The sequence below is a fragment of the Vicugna pacos genome, chromosome 3 (assembly GCF_048564905.1).
Source record: "Vicugna pacos chromosome 3, VicPac4, whole genome shotgun sequence".
In the NCBI taxonomy this organism is placed as follows: domain Eukaryota; kingdom Metazoa; phylum Chordata; class Mammalia; order Artiodactyla; family Camelidae; genus Vicugna; species Vicugna pacos.
The window spans coordinates 109,287,200-109,313,119 of NC_132989.1; the positions used below are offsets into that span (position 1 = coordinate 109,287,200).

Consider the following 25,920-nt stretch of genomic DNA (forward strand, 5'->3'; position numbering starts at 1 on the left):
CTCTACTTTTCGACTTTTCTGTGAAAATTGAGACAAGGTAAGCAATTTCATTGTGTGATTTTTTTCCCCTTGAAAATACTCAACTTTTTGGTTTCATGTTGTGCACTCTTGGATGTCAAACTTCTTAAAGACTTTTTTTCCCAATTCTGAACAAATGTCAATATAAGAGATCATGAACCTCAAGGGGAAATGCATTTTATTTACTGCTAACCTTATTCTGGGATCTTGACAGGAACTGCATAGGGCTGCGTCGAGTTCATGTTCCAAGGCAGCCAACAGACTTACTGGTTTACGGGAGGGTCATTATGTAGCTGACACAGGGTGAGAGCAAGCATAAGAACAACTACATTTAAAATCTATGTCCCTTAAAACCTTTTCACTTGCTAAAGATGAATTCTGCCATTCATCTATCAGGACTTGCTTTCTGCCATATTGATTTCTCAGATCTTAAGCTTTGGGTAATGAGATAGTTGGCATTTCCCCTTTTCTAACTGACTGATAAATTTTCCTTTTAGACTAACTTGCTATATTCTTCTTCCAAATTTTAAGGTTTTAAGACTTAAAAAAAATTTATAACGACCAATGGTCAGCATAATTTTGAAAATGTCTGCAACGTTTATAACCAGTGCCAGGGGAAGTGTATTCAGGTCTACAGTTACTCATCTATAATTCTGAAATCTAGAAAGCTCTGAAAAAAATCAAAGGTTTTTTTCACTAGGTTTGGCACAGATTAATTTGGTGACAAAACCTGACCCAAACAGATGCAAGGTTATCTATAGCCTATAATAAAATTATGCAGTGTGACTGTTCATATGTACTGCTGTAGAAAAATTAACAGGCTTGATTAAGGGTGCTGTCCCAGACTCTACTAGGGATGTTGCAGAATATACCACAGATGACTTCCTAAAATGTGAAAAATTATAAATTCCAAAATATGCCTGGCTTCAAGGTAAGCTTAGGGAATTGAAGACCTGAACTAAACTGGGAGGGTAATGATTTTTTTCACTTACTTGCTAATTTTCAGCCACAGACAATGAGCTAAAGAAAATGACAAAACGATGGACGCAACCTTAAAGAGACAAGAGCGCAGTGACCACACTTGGTCTCCACCTCAACGTGAGGCAAGTTTTTCTCACTCGTTGAATGTCCCCATCTGAACACCATGCTCTTCTGGCCAGGATATTAAAGGAGGCTTAACCCAATTACCAACATATTGCTTTATTTCTTGGTGGTAGTAAATTAAGGCTTTCTAGAGTCATACAGCACGCAGTGATTTGAACATTAGAATTTAAAACAAAAAAACAAAAAAACAACAACAAAAAAAAAACAATGAGCATTCAATTTAGCAGAGGCAGGAAGGAAGCAATGTTTAAAAACAGATAAATTTCCTAGTGAGGCTTTTTTGCTTGGTCTCTCAAAATCTGCTGAGCTGTTTCCCCTAGTAACCTCTGTCATAGGTTCACACAACAAGGGGAAGCAGAAAGGATGAAGAGAAGACCGGGGGAAAGGGAGAAACTGGGAAAGACAGTGTGTGCTGGGCAACCAGTGTGCAAGTCAGCTTCGTCTCATGTTTGGAAGACAGTCTAGGTGATGTGGTCAGGGACTGGTGATACAGACAGATATTTGGAATAGGACCCCCACCCCTCTTCTCTGGTTCCCAGAGCCATTTTGCATCTCTGCCTTCATTCCAGGAGTGTTAAACCAGTTCACTTGGAAGGTCCCAGGGCCAAGGGTTAGGGATAATCCTTTCTGAGTTTCAAACTCCGAGCTGTTAAACAGGATCACAAATCACAGAGCAAGGGAGTGCTACCTTCAACCCCTTTCATGGTTCTAAACCGTGTGACCAGGCACCTTCCCCAGCCAAACAATTCCTTTTCCCTCATGACACACGGTCTTGACTGCGCCTCTCAATTGCTGATGGAGTTGACTGGAGAGGAGGCATATTTCATGTGATACCACTTCATCCTATCTCCTCCTTCCCAACGTAACATAAAGGCACGCAAGGCGCCAACAGCGGGAGGGCAGTTGTTAAGTGATGCGTAGGCTTGATCTGGAACCAATTCCACATGCTAGGCTTGGAGAAACAGAGGTTCTGGGTGTGGATGGATCCTTTGAGACAAAAATGGATGAACTGTTTGAACAGTGATGAAGGACGGGTGTTGCCAGAGAATAATTTAAGAGAGGTCACAGGCTTATTAACAAAAGACAATTAAATTTCATGAACGTGAGCAATGGAGTTTCTTCTGGCATCCTGACTTTACATGCATGAGGCTAGCAAATGGATTTCTATCCAAACAGGGCCATTTAAAACTCTTCCTTGGCAGTGATATTGATGTTCTATTCCCAGGGCCTGGACCAGCGCCTAAGTCTTATCAATGTGTTCCCACTTCCGTTCATGTGGCACTTTTGAGGGAACAATATTTAAACTACCTGGAAGTCTGCTTTGCATCTTTGACAGAGGACACGCAGTCACACAAGGTGGCAAGCCACACAAGGCAACACTGACGACTTAACCCCAACAGGCTTCATGTGATGAAGTTCGGATGCACAGAGAAATAAATAGGTGAGGAAAGTAGAAATGTGATCTGAATGACAAAGAACCGAGGCATCTGTTCCTGCCAGCTGCAGGGCAGATGTGCTCGTGCGCCACGTGTGCGGTGAGAGGGATTAGGAAAGCCCTAGAGGACATGTGCTCCCTTGGGCCTCACTTGTTAATTAAAAACTGTAAGGGTCTTTCCTTCTATTTGAAAAAAACAAAAAACAAAAAACAAAAAACCTCCAAAAGATCAACTTTGACTGAGGGATGTGGGTTTTGCTGTGGTTAGGAATTCTATTGCCTCCGCACGATGATGTGGGCTGGGGTGATGCCGAAAGCATTTGTGTATTAAAACCATCCATCTAGTGGGGGCAGGAGAAGAGACTCACCCACCAAAACAAACTCAGATTGGAGTGAAGGACACACAGGACACTGGTGTTGACACTTCTCCTGAAAGCATCCGCAGAATCAATACCCTTTGAAGAGGAGGATGCCTCCTGTGCTCTATGCCAAAGAGTTTCTCTTTATTGACATCTCTGTTCCCTCAGCTCTGAAATGGGCATGAAGCTAATCCTTGATTAGATCAGACGATGGCCTCCAATTCAGTGCTGGAAGCAGAAGCCCAGAGAGGTCAAGTGCTTTGCCCAAAGTCACACAGCTAGTAAGTGGCAGAGCTGGAGGGGGGAGATGCAGGTCTCTTCCTCCACCATGCTGCTTGCCACAAGTGATTCTTTAAAAAAAGGCTTGGAAGCGCTTTGTGAATACCAGGTGGCTGTGACATTTATTTAACAAGAATTTGCTTGGGTGTGGGGCTGAAGTGTGGATTAGGCCAACACGTAGTTTAAAGAGGAGGCGGTCTGGAGAGCATTATCATTCTGATGCCTTGTTGCTGTTGGAGATGGAGGAGTGAGCTGCGAGGGGTGAGGGTGCAGAACCCTGGGGAAGGAGGAGAGAGACAGAGAGAAAAGGGGGCGTTTCTAAAGATGCTGCAATCAGCTTTCTGAGGTACACCTTTTTGAGAAGAGAAACTGCCTACAATGACCTGACCCCCAAAACCGTTTACTGTAACAGAAATGTGTCCTCCCACCCCCACCTTGACCTCTGCTGCCCATGAGAAATTAGGGGGACAAAAAAAAAAAGCGGATTCTTAAGAACCTTCCTGGGGGACAGAGCTGTTATGAGTGGGTGTCGGTGCTTACATATGCTGCTTTAAAAAAAAAACAAAACAAAAACCCATTTCGTTCTGTTCAGGTTCGTAGGGAAACAGCGGCGGCCGGAGGAAGCTGTCCGTTCAGAAGAAGGCAGGGTTGGTGTGCTCGATGACGCAGCGCTTGCAGTGGCGTTTCACAAACCGCAGGGCCTCCACGGACACCTCGCAGTCCTGGACGTTCAGCATCTGGAGATCGAAGCAGTTGGCCGCCACGATCTGCAAGCCCTGGCCGGTGATGCTCTCGCACGACTTGAGGCTGAGTCGCTTGAGATTGAAGCAATTCAGGGCCAGGCACTCCAGGCCGGTGTCGGAGACCAGAGGGCACTTGCCGATGTCCAGAGACTTGAGTTTCGTGCAGTTCTTGGCGAGGTACTCCACGCCGTGGTCCGTGATGCCCTCGCAGCCCCTCGCGTTGAGGTAGCGCAGCTTGCTGCAGTACTTGGCCACGTAGCGGATGCCCACGTCGGTGACGCGGCCGCAGTGCGCGATGCTGAGGTACCGCAGGCGGGACTCCAGCTTGGCGATCTCGCGCAGGCCGAAGTCGCTGACGAAGCGGCAGTCGCTGACGCTCAGCTCCTTGATGGAGGTGCAGTAGATCATCAGGTAGCGCAGGCCCTCGTCGGTGAGGCGGACGCAGCGGCGCAGGTACAGGTGGGTGAGCTGCGTGCAGTGCGCCGCGATGGTGTGCAGGCCTTCGTCCTCCAGCACGAAGCAGTCCGTCATGTCCAGGTAGCGGATGGAAATCTGTTTGCCATGCAAGGGGGACAGTTTAATGGAGGCCTCCCGGGTCAAGCTGATGCAGGTCACTTTGGAGCACCCTACATAAAGAGACAGAACACAGGCTCAGAGCGACCTCCGAGGATGGGGATGGGGAGGCGGGGGAACTCGCCTTTACGGATTCCTACCCCTCTCCGGATTCGGGTCCCCACTTTACCCCTTCCCTTCTCCGCCCCTACAATAGAGAAAGCAAGGTTGGGGTTTTTGCGTTCATCATTTAACTGCTTTGGGTTTAGGAGGCCTGGGGGCTTTAGAATCAGAAAGGCAATGATTCCAAGTCCAGATCCATCACTAGGTGCCTGACACTGGGCAAATCAGTCCTTCTGAGTACTTCCTTTGTCTGAAAACAAGGGGGATCACCTTCCCTGAAAGGCAGCTGTGAAGGGAGAAATGAGACAATGTGTGTAAATATCCTGCCTTGGCCCTGGAAAGTTCCAGAAGCTCAGCAAAAGCCAGCTCTTACCCTACAGTGGTCTGGTAGCTCTGTGGTCCAAAGCAGTGAGATGTGAGATAGAAGGCTTGGCCATGACCTGGGTTTGGCAGAAAGAGCACTGGCTTGGCAGTCCCAAGCCGGTGGTTCAGCTCCACTTTTTATGACCTCAGGCTGAAGGCTTAAATTTTCTAGTGTCAAGCCTTTCCTCTGAAATGGGAACGAACAGCTGGCACGCCTGCGCTCTGGGGGTATAACAGGATGCAAGGAGATAACGGATACCGACATACTTTGAAAAGGATCAGAAATATACATAGTTATTAGTCCAACAAGGTGACCATTTAGGGATTCAATTTGACCCTCTTTGGTCAAGGAGGAACTACTGTGTCATCGGCATTATTCCTCTAGCTTCTCCACCAGTTTCCCTGCCCTGCACTCTATTCTCCTCTCAGCTGCCAGAGAGATCCTGGAAAACAGAACTCCAATTATGCTCGAAGCCTTCAGATGGCACCCATCTCACTCCAGGTGTACCATCTAAAGTCTAACCCTCTAAGGACCTGCAGCCCTGTGACCTCTGATCTTATCTCTTACCCCTCTTCCAACCCCACTGGTCTCCCAGACAACTCAGGTGCCCTCCTGCCTCAGTGCCTGGGCACTGGACAGGGCTTCCCTGGATAGTGCCATGATCCACCCCCACCTTCTGACATGCCTTTATTGGACAAACATGCCTTTATTGGACAATTCTTCCCTAATCACCCTGCATAAATTAGTACCGCTGCCAGACTCCTGTTTATTTTCAGCACACTTTATCAGCCTGTGGCATTATCCATTTATGTCTTCACTTATGGATTTGCTGTCCTCACTCTGGAACGTAAGCTTTCTAGAAAAGGGATGCCTCTCTGTTCATTGCTGAATCCCCTCTACTGGGTTCACAGCTGGTGCTAAGTACTTGTTGAATGAATGAATGAATGAATTACAGAGCGCACAGTGTTTTATAGGAAGACCCGGTGGAATAACCCAACGTCCAACATGGACATGTCCTCAGGACGTGGGCTGGGGGTGATGTACATCTCCACTGAAAAACCGACTGCCTTCTTTACAGCTTATTATAATACCTTTTATTTATGTTGTATTATGATGTTTACAAAGTGCTTTTAGAAATATTTCTTTACCTGATTTTTAAAACAATCCATTCTACAGATAAGGAAATTAATGCCCAGGAAGAGATCTTTAGATGCCTCTCTGAACATTGTTTCTAGCCCCATTTCCCTAAGAATATGTGCATATATACATTTTACATGGATATGTTTATACTATATACTATATAGTTATGATACATTTTATATGACACATGAAACCCTCACTTCATTGTATATTTCAGTTGACTATATATTACTGTTAAAATATGCACAGGATACTTTTAGTATCCGAATATAAATGAATAGTATGCATAGGTAATATACATTATAAAATAAAGGTATATGTATGTATGTATTTCATCCTACTACATAGACTGCATATATAGTTTTCATCTTATCTCTGCTCTTCCTCGAATCCCTCTGGCAGCTCTAAATCCAGGTGCCTCACCTCCGGCTCCTCACCTCGGCTCATCACATCATAGCTAAGGCTTCGAAGCAACCACATGACAGTGCTCACGGGGACTGTCCTCCCACTCCTGGCAGGCTGCCCAGGAAATTCCTATAAAATTCAGGTCCTGGGAATAATGAGGTTCAAAAGCCATGTGCTACCAAGTCAAAGAATTTCAGGAAGGAGTAAAGCATAAACTCCGACACTGGAGAACAGAGATTTCACTTGTCAGAGGCGGCCCACACTGCTCTAGTGAGCTCCGTGGCTTTGCAGAAGGCTTTGTAGCTTTGAAATCGTCCTTTGTTTTGCGTTTCTTTCTTTACACTGACTGTAATCTTGCTTTATGCTGAATTGTGTATGTTCACAGCAGACGTTGCCCATCTGTGATGCCTGTAAAGGCACTTTGTTTTTCAAGATCATATGACCACCTCTGTTCCTAAACTCTTAGTTCCAGTTTTCTAAAAAAAAAAAAAAAAAAAAAAAATCTAGTAAAATCTGTTGTGCTCAGGGGAGGATATTGTATTTGCTCCAGGGAAATATTTGCCTGGTTTTTCAAATTGAGCCCCAAATTTAATGAAATACTAACTTAGCTCAGTTTTGGTAAAGACACAATTTTGATAGGCTTGTATTATTTTAGATCAGTAATTTTTAACGTCAGCTTTAGCCTTAATTCTTGCAGATTTGTTACGTTTGGATTGGAAAAAAACAAAAACAAAAACTGCTCCATGGCTCAGTAGGTAATCTCTATGACTAGGGCATGCATCCATACATTACAGACATGGAGACAGCCTTAGAAACCATCCAGTGTAACCTTCATTTTTTAAAGATGAGACATCTCAGACCCAGTGAGAGTCTACGGCTTGTACAGCCAGGCTAGGGAAACCGGGTCCTGATCTAAGGCTTCAGCTTTGGCAGGGATGGTAAGAAATGACTAGGACGTAGCAAGCAACTGATGAATTATATGAGAGATTTACGGTAGATATGTCAGCATGAAATGAATATTTAGACATTGGGGAATCAGAAGTCTTGAAAGTGGTTATATCTCTATGGGGATTCTTGGAAGAGAGAAACAATTTAGATACACAAATGTGGAGCCCAGCTGGTATAAGGTAATAACACGCGCAAATTCAAGAGACGAGAAAGCATGGCGGGTGAGGGGGCAGGGTGAGTTTATTGGGTGGAGCACAAAGGATTTTCATGGAAACTAAGACAGGAGTGGTCCGTTGAGGTCAGAGCTGGGGTCCTGCCTTGACACTCAGGGTAAGGAGTGTGGATATTACTCAACAGGGGATGGACAGTAATGGTTGAACAAATGTATGGGTTTCTTCAATTAATTCCAGGTTTGGTTCAGCTTTCACTTCATTACCACTTCCTCTTATTTTGGGGATGATATCTGTACCTTCTCTGGGACATAAAAGGATCAAGTCCATGAAGACCAGCTACAGCCTACCAAGCATGTTAACAACAATGCCGGTCCCAAAACGATGACAGCCATCATGATTTATTGAATGCTTACTACGTGGTGTTCAGCAGAGCACACATGTGAGGACTTAACCTGAAATAACTCATTTAATGCTCCCAACCAACCCATTTTTACTGATGAGCATGATTTAGTCACTGCACTACAGCTTCCTAAATGCTTGTTTGGAGTATTAACCAATGACAACTTTGTCTGAACCTTTTGGAGATCAAGAGGACTGTTTAGGGTGTTGACACTCCTCTGTTCATTTAATTACAGTATCATTAAGTATAGAGACAAGATATGCCTCATTTCTGCCCTTAAAAGCTGAGAGTGGGTCGAGAGAAAGGAATCCAGGTATATACAAGTACCCAGTTGCAGAACCCAGCAACTCTACCTGCCTGTACTGGGACAACTGGGAGGAAATCCTCAGCTTACCGGGGGTCAGGCAGGAAAGGCTTTACTTAGGGGATGCTTGGACTGGGGCTTGAGCGATGAGAAATCCATCGAGAGGTTTGTTGGGGAGGGGGCAAGGGGCAGAGGAGGGGATGGCATGCAGGCCAAAGAACTGCTCATGCATCACAGTGTGCACAGACATGATGTGTTTGGGAAATGCAACCGATTCCGAAGAAGGGAGCACTGAGGTTACATAGAAAAAGGGTGAGATTTGAACCTAGAAAGAGCAGTGCATGAAGGGCCATATATGCTCTGCGGAGGAACTTCTTCCTCTATGCCATGAGGAGGAATTGGAGATTTTATGCAGGAAAATGAACGGTTAGACTTGTAGGTTGAAAACATTCCTCTGGAGGTTGGTTGTGTGGAGGGCTGGTTGACAGGGTTGAGACGGGTGTAAGGATGGTTCAGGAAGCATGCATCCAGGCAGGCAGGTAGAGGAGAGGGGATGGACCGAAGGTTCGAGGGGAGTAGAATCACCTGGACAGGATTTGACTGGTGGGATGTAAAAGATTAGGAAGAGAAGTAAGGAGGACTCCCAGGTCTCCAATTATAGAGGGCCCTTTTGGAGCAATTTCACTCGTAGTAACTGTCAGACTTTGTACTTTGAAGACTGGTTGGTTTTAATATATTCCATTGCTGTTTAAAGGTGATATTGTGATGGCTAACGTCATGTGTCACCTTGACTAGATGTCGAGGTACCAAGATATTTGGCTAAATCTTATTTCTGGGTGTGCCTGTGAATGTGTTTCTGGATAAGATTAACATTTGAACCAGGAGACCCAGTCAAGCAGACTGCCGTCCCCAATGTGGCTGGACACTATGCAATCTGCTGAGGGTCTGAATAGAACAAAAGGGTAGAACAGAGAATTCTCTCTCTCTGTCTGACTGAGCTGGCACATTGCTTTTCTCCTGCCTTTGGACTCAGACCAACACCATCGGCAACCCTGGTTCTCAGGCTTTTAGACTCAGACTGAACTGCACAACGAATTTTCCTGGGTTTCAGCTCGCAGATCGCAAACTGTGGGACTTCTCAGACGCCATCACTGTGCGAGCCAATTCATATGTATATATATGAATATATATATATCTTTAGAGAACCCTGACTAATCATTAATAAAAGGTAATATGTGATAAAGAAAAAACACTAGAGCTAATTACACTAACTTTCAATGACTTGAAAAGATAACTTTCAAGCTGGGCTTGTTAAGGATGGGAGGGGCAGTCTCATGTCCTCTGGGAGAATTAAGCTCCAGACCAGAGATGAGTCTTCCAAAGTCAAGTTTATTGCCATCGAGAAGGTGTGAGAACCAAGGGGAACAAGGCATAGGTGAAACCACAGCAATTTCCAGATTCCCTCAGAGCTGGAGGGCACCACTCAGAGGTGGTGACACAGACCCATCCTTATGGCCTGTTGGGTCTTTCAAGTTCATCTACACGAATAGCCCCACCCTGGCCCTGCCAACACCTGGAATTCTATGCTCTTGGTGAGTCTGATTCCCCCATGGACAGACTCTATGTACACAGATCTCAGGGGGTCATCGGGGGACGTGTGAGGAAGATCCTGCAATGGGTCAGGCAGATGGAGAGCATGGGCATGAAGGTTTACACAATGGTTAGCAAAGGGGTCGGGCAGGATCCACTCACTCAGGCTAGAAGCCCAGAAACTTCCACTCCCAACCAGCCAAAGTCGTTTCTGCATTTCTGAATGTCAAAAAGACTCCAAAGAGAGAACACAATTACTTGCAGCCTGTACTGGGGGTGTATGGGGAGCCCCTTTAACAAAGATGGGGAGCCCAAAACTGAGTCATTTTCTAATCTGAGAAAGTAAAAGAAAACGAGGTGTTTATAAACGAGGCCCTCAAGGTTCAGAAATCTTAGAGTGCTAAAGAGTCAAATCCCTTAGCCCCCCTCCCACCTTTTTTTTTTTTAAGTGAAGAGGAAACACATCTAGAGAAAGCTGTGAATTGTCCCAGATCACAAGTTTTGAAACTAGTTTCCACCACATCACAATGCTTTCTCTTTCCAGAATTCCTTGGGGGGAAAAATGTAAGAAAAACCTCTTCAGTTCCTGCTTCTTGACGCCAACAGCTGCTCAAGACTAACTGAACAAACGGTTACGACGGTTTTGTCCTGAAGCCAGCTGAACAAGGGGAGCGGAGAGCTGCTTTCCAGCGGGGGAACGAATCTGCGAAAAATAATTGACTGTCATCTGAAATATTTTCAGATGTTGGTTTTCAAAAGAGAGAGTGAGCTCAGAGAGCTGACTTTTACCTCGGGTTTGGTGGGAGGGTATCATTTACCTCAGATGCTTGTAAATCGCAAATTTTGTTTATTCGCTTGTCACAGCGGTTTTTACTTCTCCCTGGCCCCACCCCGTCCCCCCAACCCGGCAACAGTCCCTGAGGCGGTGGCTCACGCTGTTCATTTCTCTAACTCCCTGATGCATCCTACACATTTCAGCCTCTCAAACGTTCATCTTTCGACTGGGCAGTGGATGAGATAAAGAAAGGCTGTTAGTCCGGCTGGATCTACGTCTGGCGCCCGAGTGTGAGTCTGGGTTTTAATTCTTCCTGCCTGAGAGAGCTTTGCAAGCAAAGCAGCCATGCTGGGATTTCCTTCATTTTTAAAAAGAACCGAAGGCTCCACTCCTCGGGCCCTACCCTTGCACCCTGTAACTGAGAATTTCGCCGAGAAGAGATGCAATATCTGTCCAAGGGTGAGGAGAGGAGGGTGAAACATGAGGAGCCCGCTGGCCGGGATGGGTTTTCCCCAGTGTCTGCAACAGTCACGAGCACAGCCCGCAGCACAGAATTGGCTGGACACAGCTCTCAGGCTCCAGGGAACCACAACCAGTGGACGTCAGGGTGGTTTTTCTAAACTACTTGCGTTTGAGTTAGATAGTTGGTTCCTATTTATCTGCGATGAGATATTTAGTCCCCATTATCTACGGTTGCTCTGAAATGACTTTGAGTATTTGGGGAGGACAGACGCATTTCAAAGTCATAATAATGAACTGCTGGACAAAAGGTGCCTCCAGTTCCTCTAAGAAATTGACATTATTTGATGAAGAGGATACGGCTGGCCCCCAGGGTCCTGAGTCCAAAAAGACAGTATTTTAGGAAGAAGAGTCTGCCTCCTTACTGTCATCTCTAATGGCTTTCACAGAGGGGCCCCTTCCCAGGTGACCATGTCCTCTACTGCTTTGGGATGGTGCACTGGGAGGGGCCCACTGATAGCAGGTCAGTTGCCACGTACCTGACACATCCAGGTGCTCCAGGTTGGGACAGAGGGACACCACGTCGAAGACCGCCTCGTTGGAGATATTGTAACAGCCGGAGACTTCCAGCCGCCTCAGCTCCGGGCAGCACTGGGCAATGGTGTAAAGACCTCGGTCCGTGAGCCGCCTGCAGCCACTGACACTGACGGTTTCCAGCATGAGGCAGACGTTGGGCGTGTCCTGGCAGAGCCTGCGGGTCAGCACCTTGAGGGCGCGGTCCACGTTGATGGTCTCGCCCGTCAGGCGGATAGTCCTCCAGAGCCGCGGGTCCCAGGCCAGGTTGTACCAGCGGCGGCACACGCGGGCGCAGCGGCACAGCTGGTTGGTGGGCAGGAAGGAGAAGACCTGCACCAGGGCGTGGTCCGGCAGGCGCTCGATGCTGGCCTGCTCCTTCTGCGGTCTGGAGGCCAGCCGGATGAGCGGGTGGGTGAGGCGGGTCGGGGGCGGGGAGTGGACCATGGCCACCGTCTCCCCGGTGATGGAGGACGAGGAGGTGGACGAGCCCCTTCCATTCTGAAATCCCGGCAGATTCGGTGGACATATCAGGGCTGGGCTGGGCGTGCTCAGTGTGCGCATGCTCAGGTCGGAGTCTGGCAAAGGACAGAGAGCAAAGGGTTAAGGACGGCGGGAGCAGAGCCCCGGACGGAAGGAGGCAGGCGAGGTGGTGACACTCATTCCACTGCCGTCCTCCCTGGACGGACCCCTGCTGAATCCATCACCGGAAGCGGAAGCACATGCCAGCTTCACCCATTCCGGAAAAGGGCCCATCCTCCAGTATCTGCACCAGGGCTGGGCAGACTAGCTGGAAAGGGCCGGATACGAAATTTCTGAGGCACTGCAAGCCATGTGGGCTCTGTCTCTGTTGCAATTACTCAGCCCTGCCGTTTTGGAGCAAAAGCTGCCATAAACAATCTGTAACCGGGCAGTCGTGGATATTTCCATCAAACTTGTTCTGTAAAAACAGATCAGCTGCTTTGGCCGGAGGGCTGCAGTCTGCTGACCTCTGAGCTACATTAATGGTGATTAAAGGACACAACTTCAAAGTTTAGTTATTTTTACACTGGGATGAAACCTCATATATGATGACGCAAACTGATTTACTTTTCTAATTATACTTCGGTTAGGCAGATGAAAATGTTTCATTTACAAACGTGTTTCACAGGAGGGGAAGGCTGGCCAGTGGGTGTGCAGAACATTGGCTGTCTTTGTCCTCACCTGCCCCCTACTGTCCATCTTTTGATAGCAGTACCCTAAGCTCTGTGGTCTGGGTTCTGGGGAACCACCCCACTTCCTTCTTCTGTTAGGCTGGCATTTCAGATGGCATTTTCAGGCATGGAATTTCTGGACAATATTTATTTTTTCTTCTTATTAATAATTTCTCCCTTTGCATCTGAATAATGTGAACCAGAAAGATCACTTGAAGAGGATACAAGTGGTTTTTTGTTGTTGTTGTTGCTTTGGGGGGTGTAATCACGTGGTTCTTAAGTTTATGAAGGATGAACGTTCTTAGGAATACCACTTTAAGAAGTCTGCTGCTCAGTTCATATCTGCTCCTCCCCCAACCTTGATGTATATATGAAAGAATTGATTCTCTCCACAAATATATTTATATATTATATTTTAAATATTTAGATGGATAGATCTAGGAAGACATTTATTCTCTTTCTAAATATATTTATATATTTCATACACACATGTGAATATACATACATATATAATATATTATATATATATATATATACACACACACACACACATACACACACATACACGCAGAATTTACCTCCAAAGTACACACTTCTTCATCTGTGAAGTAAGAGAGTTGGTCTAGATAATTTCTAAGTCATTTCCAGCTCTAATTATAGCTCTAAAGATTTAAACAAAAATTCTATCCTTGGGTCTTTTTTCACATTTTGTACCTTGGGAATTTTCAGACACTTGTCCTTTCAAAGAACTTCCAGCAATAACATTCAACACAAGGACTTCTGACACAGGACATCTCTGCTGTCTATTTGTAACTTTCTTACTGATACGCTTTCTCTACTATGTTTTCTTTTTACTGTACTTCTCCATAACCTAACACTGCACATGTCCTACACGTGTCCACGACTTTGCTCGTGGAGCATCCTTGAATTACTGTCTGCCTCCCCCGCACTCCCCACACACCTATACGCACAGCTTGTCGGCCTCTTGAAATGCAAACACCTTTTGTTACTGAGAGCAAATGCCACCTCCTCTGAGAAGACTTTCTTAGTGTCTTTGAGATATTATTAATCCTTTCCCTTTTGAAATCCCTTCCCTTTGTTACACAAACATGCATGAATTTATCTTTCCCTAATTTGCTTGACTGTATTGTTCAATTTCGCACCTCTCTCTAGATTTCCCATATCCTTTGTCATATACTTTTGCAGGCTTCTTAGGCAGCGTGTACCTCTTTGGTCCCGTGATGCTGGCTTTGGCCATGTGACTTGCTTTGGCCAGTGAATGTTAGGGGATGTGATCTGCCAAAAGCCATTTGTGTGGTTGTGTGCTTCTGTCACCACGAGAAGAACGTGCTTGGCTGGTCCACTGATCTTAGGATGGAGAGAGGCCTGTATCTTATCAGATTAGCAGACAGAACTTGTAGCCATGCTCCACCAAGCCCAGCTGGGGTCAACCGATGCCCAGATGAACCACAGATGTGTGAGCTAGAATACTGAGATTAGGGGTGATTTGTACCACAGCATTACTGTGGCAACGGATGATGGATATGTCTTCCATTACACTAAAAACTCCTTTGATACAAGGGTTAAATCCTTTTCTTATGTGTGTCCTGGCAAGGCTGACATGGTTTATGGTACATAGTAGGTGCACATAAATGCCCTAAATTGAAGGGAAGTATTTATATGTCTAAAAAAGAACAGTTTCTAGGTTGATATGTACTTTTCTGTCCCAGGTGGGATACACACTGCATTTTAAATCATTCTTAATTAAAGAAATACGTACTCTTTTTTTTGTAATCAGCTAAAATAAATAGTAAATCTTTAAAGAAAACCTTAAGTGTAAATCAATGACGAATTTCAGAACTGCCATCCAAGCTACCATGATTCTAACCATGATTATATGGACTCCAAGACTGTGTCTGAAGTTAGTGTTTTTCTTAGACAGGTGAACAGCTTACTTCAGATCAGGGGGTGGAGGGGAGATAATCTTAGACTTACAGCTCTGACATTCTGCAGCTGTGAGGGCTCTGAAATCTCTCCCCGCCTGCTTACATTCTGTTCATCTTGAAAGAGAGACCCTTAACAGTGTTCCGCAGAGACCTGCACAGCTTGACTTAGGCCCCTGAAGAATGAACTATAGTCACAGTGGGGGTGGAGGTGGATTCCAAAAACCTACATTTATAACCGGTTCACTTTTTGTTGCTTTTTCACACTCTCAGCAATGGATACTAGGAATGCGCCCAAATTGCCTAGCACTGCTGCGCATTTAGTAACGCTTTTAGTTTTCTCTTTCTTTTCTTTGTCAAAAATCATGCTCTTGTATGAACAGAATTCACAGTCAGAAAGAGATGGCAGCCTTGCACATCTGTGAGGAACATCCTGCCCTGGGGCGACTCAGGGGCCCAGGAATGGCTCCCCTACCCAGCACTTAGCGGCTGGGTTCCCGGCGGTAATTCACGATTGCTCTGCACTGCTCGCCAGGGTGTGGAGACAGCAGGGGAGTCTGGGAGATTTCAGCCAGGAAGGCTGACGTCTCTTTTGCCAGAGCCTACACGAGCATTCTCTGAGTCTTTCCTACTTATTCTGCAGCAGGTCAAGAACCCGCAGAGAATTTTAGAAAGCATACAACTTATCATAATTGATAAATAGCACCTGGTAATTACAAAAATAATAAAGAATGATGAGTGTTGCTATGGTCTGCATGTTTCCATCCCTCTCAAATGCGTGTGCTGAAATCTTAACTCCCAGGTGATGGTATTGGGGGCTGGGGCCTTTGGAAAGTGATTAGATCTTTAGGGAGAACCTTCATGAATGGGATTAGGGCTTCTGTCAAAGAGACCCCAGAGAGCTAGCTCTCACTTCCGCCATGTGAGGTTACAGTGAGAAGGCTGACATCCATGAGGAAGTGGGCCCCCACCAGACACAGAATCTGCCAGCACCTTGATCTTGGACTTCCAGCCTCCAGATCTGTGAGAAATACATTTTGTGGTTTATAAGCCACCCAGTCTGCAGTCTTTGGCTGTAGCAGCCTGAACAAAGACAGGTAACAACTGGAGATGTACATAGCTAGATGTTGTCACAAAGCATATTTTCCGAATACTTTATGTCAAGAAATATATATGGGGGAAATAGAAATACGTAAATATACATATATTTTGCCAAATACATACATACATACATATATATACACATACTTTTAATTTGGAAGTAAATGCTATTATGGATAAAAATATGCATGGCTTGACACACAGTCTATCTTGTTCTTTGGTGCTGGAGCCATTTACTGCCACTAGGTATAGTTTATAAAAACAGAAGTAGTTTTCCACATAGAACTATCAAGAGTCCAAGAATACAAATGCCAATAAGCCAAGAAAATAGAGCGTGGCATTCAATTCAAAACAAGGGTCATTTCCGCCCACGAAGTGGTACACTCTGTCTGCGCAGGGCACTCGGAAAGACCTAGTACTTCCTGTGTACATAGTTTTTTCTCCTATGTCCTTTTCAGAGGACTGACAGCTAAATGGACATGGGCAATAGCTGCTAATTTTCCTGACAGAGCTTAGAAACAAAGATGCAGATGCCCTGACACCATGGATACACACGCAGAGAGGAGAGGATCATCAAGATGGCAGAGTTAGAAGAAACCTGGAAACCTCCGCCTGGCCTTATGACACTGCAATAAAAACAGAAGTGGAAAGAAAGCTGACTTTATTTGAGCTTAAGACTCTGAATGTAGGGCATTTTGTAGGAATGAACATGTTTTCATATCTGAATACCTTTTCCAGGTGACTTTCTACCTATCTGAGGTGTTGAGGACAAAACCCGCTTCTCTATCTTAGCAGGAAGGTGGTACCTATTGGTCTACAACACAGTATAATGATAACTCTGGGAGGATATTAGTGCGAATTTTAATACATTGTACACTTTTGTATACAATTACATAAAAATTAGCCATTATAGAATACTACTCAGCCATTAAAAAAGAATAAAATAATGTCATTTGCAGCAACATGGTTGGACCTGGAGACATTATACTAAGTGAAATAAGCCAGAAAGAGAAAGAAAAATACCACATGATATTACTTACATGTGGAATCTAAAAACAAAAGAAAGAAAAAAAAGGACACAAATGAACTTATTTACAAATCAGAGACAGACCAGACTCACAGACATATGAGGAAACAAACTTGTGATTACCAGGGGCAAAGGGGATGTAGAGGGATAAATTGGGAGCTCAAGGTATGCAGATACTAACCACTGTATATAAAATAGATAAACAACAAGGTCCCACTGTATAGCACATATTCAAAACCTTGTAATGGTCTATAATGAAAAAGAGTATAAAAAGGAATATATATATGTATAACTGAATCACTATGCTGTACACCAGAAATTAACACACTGTAAATAGACTACATTGGAAAAAATCCATTATGTTACGTCTTTCTATACCACCCACCCCCACCCCCAGGCAAATGGTGAGATCCACAGTAGTAAATGAAAGAACTCTTCCCACCAGGCATTATTTTGAGCAGGGTAAACAGCGCTTGCAAAAAGTGGCAAGTGAAATACACATTTCCAAAAGCTCCTATCAAGAATCACACCTACTGATGCCTACACTGTGTCCTTAAATTCTGAGACGTCTTTTTGATCATTGGAAATGGAGATCATGATGAAATGGCACAGGGTGGCTTGTTTAAAAGCCCTCCTTTCCTGCTGCTTCTATGGTAGCCACATCACCATGAGGCACAGATACCACCCACACAGCATTCTTGGCCAGAAACACTGGAAAGCAGTACACGCAAAGGCTGCTTGGATCTCTTGTTTGAAGATAAAACGTCCCCTGAAATATCAGGACAAGGAATGCCCAAACTCTTAGGAGACAAATACATCTTCATAACTTATGAAAAATTTCTAGAATGTAAAAGGCAGGTGGCTTTCTAAAGTTACGAAGCTGCGGACTCTGCAGATATTCTTTGAGCAAAGTACGTGAATAATGGAACCCATTAAAGACAGACACAATGGATTACCTTGTGGTCGGATGGATGGGTGAATGGAAGAACCGACAAACAGACAAAGCTATACAAGGAAAAAATCATAAGATCTGCAAAAAGGATGTCTGGTTAATTTCAAATATAAAAATGGAAATGGAAAAGAGGTTGTCAATTACGAATACGTAAGATTCTAAGAAAGACAGAGATGAACACATGTGAATGGCATGAAAGCAGAATGGGAGAATTTAAGGAGAAATGAGCATCCCTTGTTGGAACAAGGCATATATTTTGTGGCCTGTGTCTCCTCGTGATCCAGCTCGAGAAGCTGGATATATCCAAAAACTTGAAACGTAACACAAAACTATGCACCACTGATGTCTGCAGGAAAGTACACCAAATAAACTGCAAGGAATACACAGAGATAGACATTGTGTATTAAAATTCAGTAGGTTGAGCTGCTGCAGATTCTTGGATTACAGATTTATAGGCAGAAAAGAAAGCAGTGATTCATTCATTCACTGTATTATTTAACATACTGTTACTGCTGCCCCAGAGCCCAGTGGGGTCTGGAAGGGAGGAGTTTTTCCATTTGACAAGATTATAGAGCAAATGTTCCGAGCCCACCTCTTTCCTGCACCACAGCCCCACTGAAGTACCTCCATGGCAAAGGCAACGCCCTCTCCAATTGCTTGTAGCCTTTCAGGAGAGAGAAAAATGACTATGTTGAGGATGTGCTTAAATCACACAAAATCCAGGATGGAAAAAGACAGAAAAGTATGTCCAGGTCTGAAAAAAGAGTCAGTTTTCAGAAATCCAAGGTGAAGACAATGAATATAAAATCTCCCAGCAGTGGCAAACATGTGAATTAAGGAAGATTTTTGGTAGGCGTTTGGATTTTCTCTAAATGAGGGTAAACTTCGTTGGACAAAATGGAGATCTTAAGCCAAATCAATAAAATGATACTTACATTAATATTTTCATCTGTTGTCTAAAATGAGAGATAGTGGATTCTTTAAAGTTTAAGAACTTGTGGCACCATTAATAATTTAAAACACTTCCGAGGGAGTGATTTATGTGTGAGCAATATGTTTTATGTTCTAAAATTAAATATGTAAAGAATACCAAAAAGTATACTTGTTTTCTTCTGGTGAAAAAACAAAAAAGCCCCACCTCTATCAACTTCTATTCTCGTGGCTTTAAAAGTCTTGGAAATTTTACATCTTTAGTAATGACAGTACAGTATCAAAAATATTCAAGGCATCTCATGTATACATGCTTATTAGACACATTTTCTTCTAACTAGATAGCTGCCTGTTTTGTACAAGTTTTTATTTTCAAACCACTGCTGTTTACACTCTAGGAAGTCATATTTACATTACACTGGCCTTTCAAAGTCTAAATTTACAAAGCTACTCTGCATTTTCCCCCTCTGATTACCAAAACTTTTGTGCAAGATGCTTTCGATTATAAGTTGTCTTTCTACTCAAGAATTCTTGCCATAAAAAGCAAGGTTTCTTTTCTTAGCTTAAACTCAAGCTTAAAAAAACAGATCTATAAAACCTAGCTAGTGGAAAAAAAATACAATCTAAGGGATCTTTTCCTTCTTGTTTTATTTCAAAATATTTTCTTTTAATGTGGTTCACATCATACACACACCCTAGAACTTATTTAAGGTATCGGTTGCTATCAAGTGGAAATCTACACAGACAAGGTTAATCTTGCATTTTACCTGGAGGGAGTTACCTCTGGGACTCACGGGTTCTTGCCGGGAATATTATCTAGAAGGTGGCGCCCCTAGGATGAGATTATGGCCAAGATTCCTGTTCGAGAATAAAAACTTTGCTTTATCAGTCACTTAGATCAGTCCTATGAGGGCGCAGCTATGGTGGTTGGTCCCTGAAGTCTTGACGAGGATGGTGAGGGTCCTTTCATATCAGAGGATATAGTTTAGTCTAACGTCTGCCTAAACTCGTGTTCCCCAGTTTATCCAGTTATTGACTCTTAACTGAGTATGGATTCTGTTTTGCCCTTAAATTCTTCTAAAAGGGAACAGGTCACACTGCTAAGGAAGCTTTTAACCCACACTGCTCTAAAAGCCATAAATACAATCAGTGAAATATACAAAAATGGCATCTTGTGAACATCTCGTGAAGGCCGGTTTTGCCTGCAACGCCTAGTATCTAGAAAGGATCTTTTAGGAAACGTATGCCCGAGGAAATATCAGGTGGCCTCGGAAACTCTGTAGAAGTCCTGGATTATAATTCACCAGCCTCCTTATGGCTTTATTTTGTGTTGAAACGATGACTTCTTAGCGCTGTTTTTCATCTGTAAAATGGCAAAGGGAGATGACCTTATATTATTCATTCTTTACTAGAAAGAAGCATGTTTTGTCCCCACGAGAGAGTACCACTGCTGTCCAACGCTACTCTTTTCAAAAGGCGAGGCGATAGTCTCTTTACGGTAGAGCGTGTCTTTAGAACCTCTTTACACATTTGCTAATCTTCCTTTTTAACAAAAAGAAAGCAGGCCTCAGATTCAAAGTCTTTAATAGGCAGCAGCATTTAGTTAGCATTTAGTAGCATTTTTATGCTTTTAAAATTATTCACTATAATTATTTTTATTAAAAATCACTTAGTTATGCCAAGTGATACTGGCCTTTTAAGTAAGGTAATATTGTAATGCTTATTTTTTAAACAATACTGTAAGTTTACTTTTAAAAATATTAAGTGAATAGCAGTACAGGCGGTGAGTAGACACGGCAAAAAATCATGAAGGCATTTGTAAACGTCTCAAGTTTAGGGAATGCTGTTAAGGAGAAAGAACACTGAAGACAGATGAACTTGGGTCGCTGCCTCTGCTCTCCTGTGTGCAACTTGCATCATTTAAGACAAGTTGCTGAAACCCCAGGGGCCACCAGCCTCCTCTTTTGTAAACTGGAAATAATTCCGCCTACTTTACAGAGTAGTTAGGTGGAGTCTATGAAAACTGATATTGTTATCCGCAGCAGCGTTTGACAAAAATTATACAATCTCTACTGAGGCCTTCATGGGGAAGAAATTCTGGGCTGTCTGCCACGGCGTTTTTAGGGGCATACTATTCTGGATTTCCTGGTGTAGTCTCATCTTTATAAATTCCTTATTGTTGCCTCCATAAACTGTTGAAACGTCGTTCACATCAGTAGGGGTGAGGCAGGGAGAATAAAAATAAAAATCCAAGGTCAGAGCACAATGTACTTACTCTTGGCGAACAAAATATGACCACTGCATTTCTTGGCAAAAGAATACTGTAATTGTGGAAGTCTTTTCTCATAGTTTATTTAAAAAGTCCATTTTTCTGTGACACGGTGGACTGCTCTCTCCTTGAAATTTCTCCTGTGGTTTTGCAACACCTTTCTCTCTTCTGCTTTGCCTTTTTCCGTCTTAGGAGCTGTTTTCTTACTCTTTTCTGCAGTGTGCCACTTATCGAACCGGGTTCCCAAATAATTTCATCCTTAACTCTTCTGTTAGCATCTGCGCCCCTCCCTTCCGTGGTCTCACGCACAGACGTGGCTTCAGCAATTGCCTGTAAGCTAACGACTCCTGAAAGTCATGCTCCAGCCTAGACCATGTTCTGTCAAACATCAAACACATACAGCCAAATACCTGCTAGACCAGCGTTGCCTAATATGGCAGCCACCAGCCACATGAAGCTACTGGAAATCAAATTTATTAAAATTAACCTACAATTTCAGCTTCTTGGATGCACATTTCAGGAGCTCACTAGCCACATGTAGCCAGTGGCTATGGTACTAGACAGCACAGATTTAGGACAATTCCATCAATCCTACCTGTATCTGTTTATTTATTTATTTTTAATTGAAGCACAGTCAGTTACAGTGTGTCAGTTTCTGGTGTATAGCACAATGTCCCAGTCAGGCATATACATACATTTATTCATTTACATATTCTCCACCTATATCTAATCAGTTGCCAAGTCCCTCAGATTTGATTAGCTTACGGAGCTAATGTTGCCCTCCCTTTCTGTCTCCATGACTACCACCCCAGTTCACATTTTCATCATCTCTGTCTTCTCTCAACAACTCCTTAACTGATACTCCTTACTCTGTTCTTCCTTCCAATTCTCCATCATTCACTCAAACAGAGCCTTGGCACTGCTTTTAGAGTTAGCTTTCTAAAATATGGTCCAGTTCCCCTGCACCAAAATCTTGAATGGCTCATACCTTTTGTTGTGGGGCGAACTGTGTCCCCCACAAAATTATGTTGCAGTCTTAATTCCTGGTACCTGTGAGTGTGACCTTATTTGGAAGTAAGGTTTTTGAAGATGTAATCAAGTTAAGATGTGGTCATACTTAATTAGGGTGGTTCCTGATCCAGTATAACTGGTGTTCTTATAAGAGGAGAAAACAGAGACACAGGGAGAGAAGACACAGAGGTAAGACGGCAGTTCAAGGATGGAGGCAGAAGTTGAGCTTACGCTGCTATAAACCATGGAACACCTGGGGTCACGAAGAGCTGAAAGAGGCAAGAAAGGATCCTTCTCCATATCCCTGCCAGCACCTTGACTTTTGGCCTCCAGAACTGTGAGATAAATTCTGTTAAGTCACCTGGTTTGTGTACTTTGAAAGGCAGCCCCAGAAACCAAAATACTTCTTTCCACATTTTTTGCTGAACGTTTACTACGTGCCAGGCACTGTGTTAGGCACTGCCTAGGTAACAAAGTCTAATTTTTTTAGAGTGTGTAGGGGACCCACCCCCTACATTCACATCTGAGAGCACGTGTCCATGTTGCTCTCCTGCCTCAGAAGTTCTTTTCCCCCAGCCTAACTGGTAGATTCCCAGTCAGTGCTCAAGTCCCTGGTAAAATGTCCCTTTCTCTGTCAAGCCTTTCCAGGTCCACCCAGGCTGAATTATTTAACGACTTTTAGTGTGTTTCCATTGTAATCTTATATATCTGTACCACAGCCCTTTTCACATAGTGTCTCTCCACCCATTGGACTGGGAGCACCTTGAGGCCAGGAGCTGTTACCTTCCTTTCTTAAGTCAGTCCAGAATCTCACCTGGATTTGGCCACCTAGAAACTGTTCACCTAATGCACCAAAGGCGATGTTCTTTGCCGGGTCCCACAATTAACCCCTTTCAGTTTTCTTTTGGTTGTAGTTGGCAGTATTTATAAGAACTATAGATCTTCCTTGACTTATGAAGGGGTTACATCTAGATAAACCCACCTCAAGTTGAAAATATCTTAAGTTGAAATTGCATTTAATAATACCCCTAACCTGCTGAACATCATAACTTAGCCCAGCCAACCTTAAACGTGCTCGGAACACTTACATAAGCCTACAGGTGGGCAGCACCATCTAACACAGAGCCTATCTTGTAATAGTGTTGAAAATCTCATGTAATGTACTGACTATTGTACTGAAAGTGGAAAACAGAACTGTTGTCTGGGTACAGAATGGCTGTAAAGCGTTATTGGCTGTTTCCCTTCACGATCGTGTGGGTGACTGAGTAGATCTGGAGGCCCTGCGGCTGCCAGCATCACGAGTCAGTATGGCACTGCATCTCGATAGCCTGGGAAAAGTCAAAATTTAAAATCTGCGTACCGCTTTCCCACCATCGTAACATTGAAAACTCGTAAGTCGGGGACCGCTTGCCCTTGGAGCCACCAGATGTTTCAGTTGAACAAGCTGGAACAGCTCTGTGCTTTATCAACATTTCAGTTTTAGGTCTTTTTTTTTTCACTTGCCCCTCCACTTAATTTAGGCTGAGGCAGTACACACACTTAGATTAATAATGTTACTCTACTCCGAAGATGTTTAAAAAGACACACGCACACAGAAAAACAATCTCTTGCAGCTCACACCGCCTGAAGTATCTCGGAGCCGGATTCTTGGTGCTTTGTTCATGATACCTGCTGGTGCAGATCAGACGTCCCTGCTCACTTCTAGTAACAATGAAACATGAAAACTCACGATGAAAAACTCACAGAAAGAAAAACATTTCTACATTGCCCCGCAATTTTAAGACTTGCTCTGTTTAACTCAAGTTATCTAAGGTGGAACAGGAGCGTTTGTGTTTTTCCTTTTTTCCCAGAACACATCAGCTGTAACCATCAGAGCTGGCTTTTCCCGGACAGAAGGGGACAGGCAGCATTGCTTATTTGCTCCTCTCCAGCGAGCTCACGGATGGCTTTGCAAAGCTCGGGAAAGGAGCCAGTTCTTCTCTTGACAAGAGAAGAAAACACACGGGCTTTCATGAAAAGGCTCGCAGTCCATAATTTTCAACCTGCCAATTGCACTTTGGATGGCAGCCTTAATTATTTTCTGTCTTCAATTGTCAGATAGTGCTTTTGCCTTATTTCGCCATGAATAGTTACGAAATGCCAACGTCTGCATCTTTCAAAGTGCCGTAGATGTTATAGTATTGAATTTAGCTTCTGGTAAGAAGAGATGTAAATTTTCAGTTCACAGCAGGAAACAGGTCCCATAGGGAGCGATAGTCTAGCTCACAAACTCAACTCCCAAGAGAGAAATCGCCAGTGAACTTATGAACATGTAGAATATCAAAAATTAATTAGAATGTTTCCAAAGCAAAGCAAATCCCTGAATTCCCTTAGCCATTTGAAAATACGATCTACCCTTGTTTAAATTCTTTACAATTTCTTTTAATTTAAAAAAATATATAAAGCATTTATTATGTACAAGACACTGTTTTAAGTACTATCTAAATATTAACTCATAAATACAATGTCCCAATTATCATTTTAAATGATCATAGGCTGGGAAAACCAATGACCCAATGATGCACAGAAACACTTTTTCTCTCAGTATTACCGAATAGAAAAGGGAACAATAAAGGAACTTAGTGCATTTAAATATTGTTTTATTTACCACTGAAGGTCTCTTTGCTGCCTGATGAGTGGATGGACACCTTAAGGTGACCTGGGATACATCTTGTGAATGAAAAATACTGCAAACCATATCAGTAACCAAAGAATGCTGAAACCATCAAGTCCTCAGCGGAGGCCACCGCCCCCAGTAAAGAGAGGCCTGAAGCCCAGCCTCTGCAGCCGCTCACAATGGTGCACCCTGAGGGGACTCAGAATAAGAAAGGACAGGACACTGGCCCTAGATGGCTAGGTGCTTGTCAAAGGAATGAATTCAATGAGCCCAAATGTTTGCTTCCTCCCATACACAGAAAAGCACTGAATTCTTTAACTTGAGATGCCTGGTTTTCTACAGTTAACAAGTAATCTTTTAATGTTCCAACTACCTGGTCTTTGTTGTAAACCTCCTATATATCCTAGCTCCTCCCCTACCTCTTCAGAGAAGTCCCTCAGAGCAATCTGAGAGGCTGTCATCCGGGGCTCGAAGGGGTTCGAGTCCTCAGAGATGTCTGCCAAAAGAAACGTAACTCTCAACTTTTAGGCTGTGCATTTATTTCAGTCAACAATTTGCATGGTGAGTTTCTACTACAGTCCAAGTTCATAATCTCTGCTTGAGAGACCCCAGGGCCATGCCTTCCAAAGAACAGACCCAATCAATACTCAGCCCAAAGACCGACTTTTCAATGGGTCCCTGGATTTTGGGGACAAGACTTCAACGTGCTGGCTCATTCTGGACTATGTTATTAATTCATACTTATTTTAGGAAGTCCTCGTTTCCAAGGAAAATTAATAATAATCTTAAAGACATTCAGCTGCAGAGTAGAATTCAAGCAAATTGAAATACTTGTGGGAAATCCTTCCACACCAACTGCATGATATTCTTCTGGAGAGTTAGAACCTTTCATCAACTTTCCAGTTCACCCACATCCCAATCAGTCCATAATTTCTGGGTCATATTTCTCTTAGGAAGATATCTAGAAGTGTATACGTATTGGATCTATCTCTTAGCATATGGATAAAGACTGAAAAAAACAAATCTAAAAGTAAGTTCCTAATTATAACACGTGGCATTAATCAGTGCAGAAAGCTTTCACTTAATCTCAAGAT

The 25,920-nt window shown here is 43.6% G+C and overlaps 1 protein-coding gene across 3 annotated transcripts in view; it reads right to left on the bottom strand.

The window, feature by feature from the left end:
• Positions 1-1,202: 1,202 nt before the first annotated feature.
• Positions 1,203-25,920, bottom strand: part of FBXL7 (F-box and leucine rich repeat protein 7) — a 414,211-nt gene continuing 389,493 nt past the window's right edge. For all 3 annotated transcript variants that reach the window (XM_072958834.1, XM_072958835.1, XM_006215584.4), the window contains exons 3-4: positions 11,711-12,322; positions 1,203-4,564 (exon numbers count right to left, since the gene is read on the bottom strand). In XM_072958834.1, the coding sequence (XP_072814935.1) occupies positions 3,828-4,564; positions 11,711-12,308 (1,335 nt within the window). In that variant the 5' untranslated portion in view covers positions 12,309-12,322 and the 3' untranslated portion in view covers positions 1,203-3,827. The remainder of the gene's footprint in view (positions 4,565-11,710; positions 12,323-25,920) is intronic.